At 56.8% G+C, this 3,993-nt stretch overlaps 1 protein-coding gene across 1 annotated transcript; it reads left to right on the forward strand.

The window, feature by feature from the left end:
* Nucleotides 1-404: 404 nt before the first annotated feature.
* FOXB2 (forkhead box B2) lies at nucleotides 405-1,685 on the forward strand (the record flags this gene model as incomplete). The annotated part of the gene is made up of 1 exon (XM_080913114.1): nucleotides 405-1,685. The coding sequence occupies one exon, from the start codon at nucleotides 405-407 to the stop codon at nucleotides 1,683-1,685; it is 1,281 nt and encodes a 426-aa protein (XP_080769240.1).
* Between the last annotated feature and the right edge of the window lie 2,308 nt (nucleotides 1,686-3,993).

Genomic DNA, 3,993 nt, shown 5'->3' on the forward strand with positions numbered 1-3,993 from the left:
GTTTGACCTGAGCTGCCTTGGCGTCGAGAAAGGGCAAAGAGACCAAAAAGAAACTCATCCCACAGCCTTTCGCCCCACAGCTCAAGTCTGGTCATCCGGGAGGAGGAAGATTCAGCGTAAAGCGAGGTAAAGCTGGTAAAGTGAGAACCTGTCCACGACGGTCAAGATCAAAAGTTGGGAGCAACCATCGAGCTGCATTGGCCCAAAAGCCAACTGCGGGGACCCGGGAAAGCTCCCTGAAGGAGGAAGACCAAAAGCTAAAGAGGTCTGGGGACCCAGAAAGCTGGGTATCAGACTGTGCAGGTAGAGAGAGAGAGAGTGGGGACACTTAGGCCTGGGATCCGGCTTTCCGAGAGGCGTTGAGGCCCACTGTGGGCGGGACGAAGGTAGAGGAGCCTGGGAAGATGCCGCGGCCCGGGAAGAGCTCCTACAGCGACCAAAAGCCGCCCTACTCGTACATCTCTCTAACTGCCATGGCCATCCAGCACTCGGCTGAGAAGATGCTGCCCCTGAGCGACATCTACAAGTTCATCATGGAGCGCTTCCCCTACTACCGCGAGCACACGCAGCGCTGGCAGAACAGCCTCCGCCACAACCTCTCCTTCAACGACTGCTTCATCAAGATCCCTCGGAGGCCGGACCAACCGGGTAAGGGCAGCTTCTGGGCGCTACACCCGGACTGCGGCGACATGTTCGAGAACGGCAGCTTCCTGCGGCGCCGCAAGCGCTTCAAGGTGCTGCGCGCAGACCACACTCACCTGCACTCGGGAAGCAGCAAGGGCGCGGGCGCGGGGCCCGGAGGTCACCTGCACTCCCACCATCCTCACCACGCTCACCACCATCACCATCACCACCACGCCGCCCACCATCACCACCATCACCACCCGCCCCAGCCGCCGCCGCCGCCGCCAGCGCACATGGTGCCCTATTTCCACCAGCAGCCGGCTCCGGCTCCGCAGCCGCCACACCTCCCGTCGCAGCCCGCGCAGCAGCCACCGCCACAGTCACAGCCTCCGCAGACGTCCCATCCCGGCAAGATGCAGGAGGCGGCGGCCGTGGCGGCGGCGGCGGCAGCGGCGGCGGCCGCGGCGGTGGGCAGCGTGGGGCGTCTGTCCCAGTTCCCACCCTACGGGCTGGGCTCGGCCGCCGCCGCCGCTGCCGCCGCCGCCGCGTCCACCACGGGCTTCAAACACCCGTTCGCAATCGAGAACATCATCGGGCGGGACTACAAGGGCGTGCTGCAGGCCGGAGGGTTGCCTTTGGCGTCGGTCATGCACCACTTGGGCTACCCCGTGCCAGGTCAGCTCGGCAACGTTGTCGGCTCCGTGTGGCCTCACGTTGGCGTGATGGATTCGGTGGCCGCGGCCGCTGCCGCCGCCGCTGCAGCTGGGGTCCCGGTAGGCCCGGAGTATGGGGCGTTCGGGGTGCCAGTCAAGGCTCTGTGCCACTCGGCAAACCAGAGCCTGCCAGCCGTACCGGTGCCCATCAAGCCCACGCCTGCGCTACCACCCGTGACCACGCTGCCGCCGGCCTTGGCTGTCCCCACGGTGTCACAGCAGCTGCCTGCTCCCTCCACCGTGTGCGCGGCCGCCGCCTCACCCGCGGCCCCTCTCCTGGAGCCCACCGCAGCCGGGAGGGCTGACAGCAAGGGGGGCTCCCTGCACTCGGTGTTGGTGCATTCCTAGGAGACCCCGCGACCCGACCGGTGAGAAGACGCTTGTCGAGAGCCTGAGACAACGGTCCCAGACCGAGAGGGTATCCTAGAGAAGTTGGCGAACTTGGCACTGAGCAAATTCCTGCACTGGTCTGAATAAACGTAACCTCCTGGTGTATGTGTTTATAACTATCTTGTAAATCAGATTAATTAACAAAAACCCATTTTCAGGTAAGAGTTTCTATTGTAAAAAAAAAATCGATGTTACGGGGTCGAGGAGCAAAATTGGTCAGGAAAAACTAATTTTAGGCAAAGAGAAAGTAGGGTTCACCCCTTTCCTGGAGCAGGACCTGGACGGGCTAATCCGGGAGAAGCCCAACTGAGTGAAGAAATGGACTTCGGACCCCCATCTTCACTCCACTGGAGTCTGCAGCCGTCTCCCTACTGAGGAAAACTCGCCTTAGATGGTAAGGAAAGGGATACGTTTTGTCTAATTATACCCGTGGTCGGAAAAATGGACAAGAAAACGACGCCAGCAATAAAGAAAGGGAGATGCGGGGAGCGGTCAGTGGGATCTTTGAGAAACGGCTACATCTCCTTGCTGTGACCCGGGGTCGAGGAGGATAGCAGGGACTGCTAAAGTAATTAGTTTGCACAAAAGAGAAAGGCGGTGGCTTAAAGAGCAAAGCTCCAGATTCCAAAAGTAAAGTTTGGGGAGCCCCCAGAGAGAGACAATAAAGGCGACTTTCCACCTGCGACTCCTCTATGTATCAATAGGATGAGAAACCGTTTCGAAGCCTGAGAACACAGTTCATTCCCACGGCCAGTTCCATTTGGACATTTTTTAAAAAGTCACATGTACCACGGAATTTTGCTCCTCTACCCGATTAGTGCGATTAGTGCTAGGAAGCCCTGTCTCCCGAGAGGGGCTCGCGCCGTGTTTGGGGTTACGTGTTTGGTGGCTGTCCTCTTCCCACTTCCTCTTACAAGGGTGAGGAGGGGTCGCCTTGTTCGTGTCTTTTCAGGCGAATTTTTCAATGGCAGTTTGTGAATAGACTCACTGTTGCCCCAGCCGGGTTCTGAGACCCAGGAGCGTCGATTTCCAAACGACAAACTTGGGGTGGGCGGGGCGTGCAGAGTGGCCCTGGCTCCAAACCCCGTTTGGTCGCTCTGGTTCGTTCTTGTTGTGGCTTCCTGTTAGCCAGTGTTGTGCCAAGTGTTCATTAAAACGTCTCTCTGGCTGTATCAGTGCTGTGTGAGGGTGTTCTCTTCTTAGGAGACGAGGCCACGGGTGAAAAAGATCCTCCCCTGCTCCTTAACTTCTGGAGTTTTAAGAAGTGAGAGGTCAACAGGGAGCCTTCTCTAGAGACAGTCTTCTCTGCTTGATTCGTTCCTTCATCAGCTCGCTAATCTCTACTTTCCTAGCTAAACTTCGTTTGGTCCACATTAGAGTCTAAATTGGGAAAACCCTGTAACAGTAACATTTTCCTATCACTACCAACCCGCAACCCTTTCAGAAATTGCCAAGGGCAGATTAGGGCTAGGATCCGTGCTCACGGAGCAGGCGTGGGGCTGGATTAGGGCTAACCCAGAGCAGCATGGTTGGAAGCCGCCCCCACTGGCGCTGGCACTGCCATCCTGGTGAACACTAAGAGGGTGGGAAATGCCATGGCATTCTGGCAGACCTGTTGCTTACTCAACACAGGGAAAGGAGGTCTGCCAGTGGGTTCTGGTGACGACTTACTGCCTGGGAGCAGAGAGGAGACAGAAAGTTCTTGAACCTCCAGTGCCAACCTCGGCTGCCCACAGCCAGGACCCCAGGTGCAGGGCAGATGCAGAAGAGCAGGTAGAGGCCCTCTGCACCTTGGGTTGGGGGGATCGGGTTGAGGACTCAGAGACTGGGCTTCCCACCTCCCTCTAACTTCCGGGCAAAGTTCGACTGAAAGCCAGTTTTCCTCTACACTTCAAGCCCGAGAAACACGCTCCCCCACCCCAGTCGCATCTTTCATTAGTAGAATGTAGAGACAAAAAGAGTTACTCATACAGCAATATCGCAGGGATGTATTTGGGTTAGACTCTTAAAAGAAAAAAAAACAAGATGTTTGTGCCCATAGCACCCCCCCTTAAAACAAATCTCATTACACGGTGTCACTAAGTTTTGACACATCTTAGTTTTCTTGTAGGTTTTCCACTCCACTGTTGTTAGGTGGTAGAAAGAGATAAAGGGGCCAGGGATTCACCGACCACAGACTGGCAGTCAGAGATTAGGGCAGACATTAGAGTCTGGCTTTTCTGCCCACTTTCCAATTGGTTGGTGCCTGAAGACCAGCTGGGTGCCT

This window comes from Micromys minutus (genome assembly GCF_963924665.1).
Source record: "Micromys minutus genome assembly, chromosome: 2".
Lineage (NCBI taxonomy): Eukaryota > Metazoa > Chordata > Mammalia > Rodentia > Muridae > Micromys > Micromys minutus.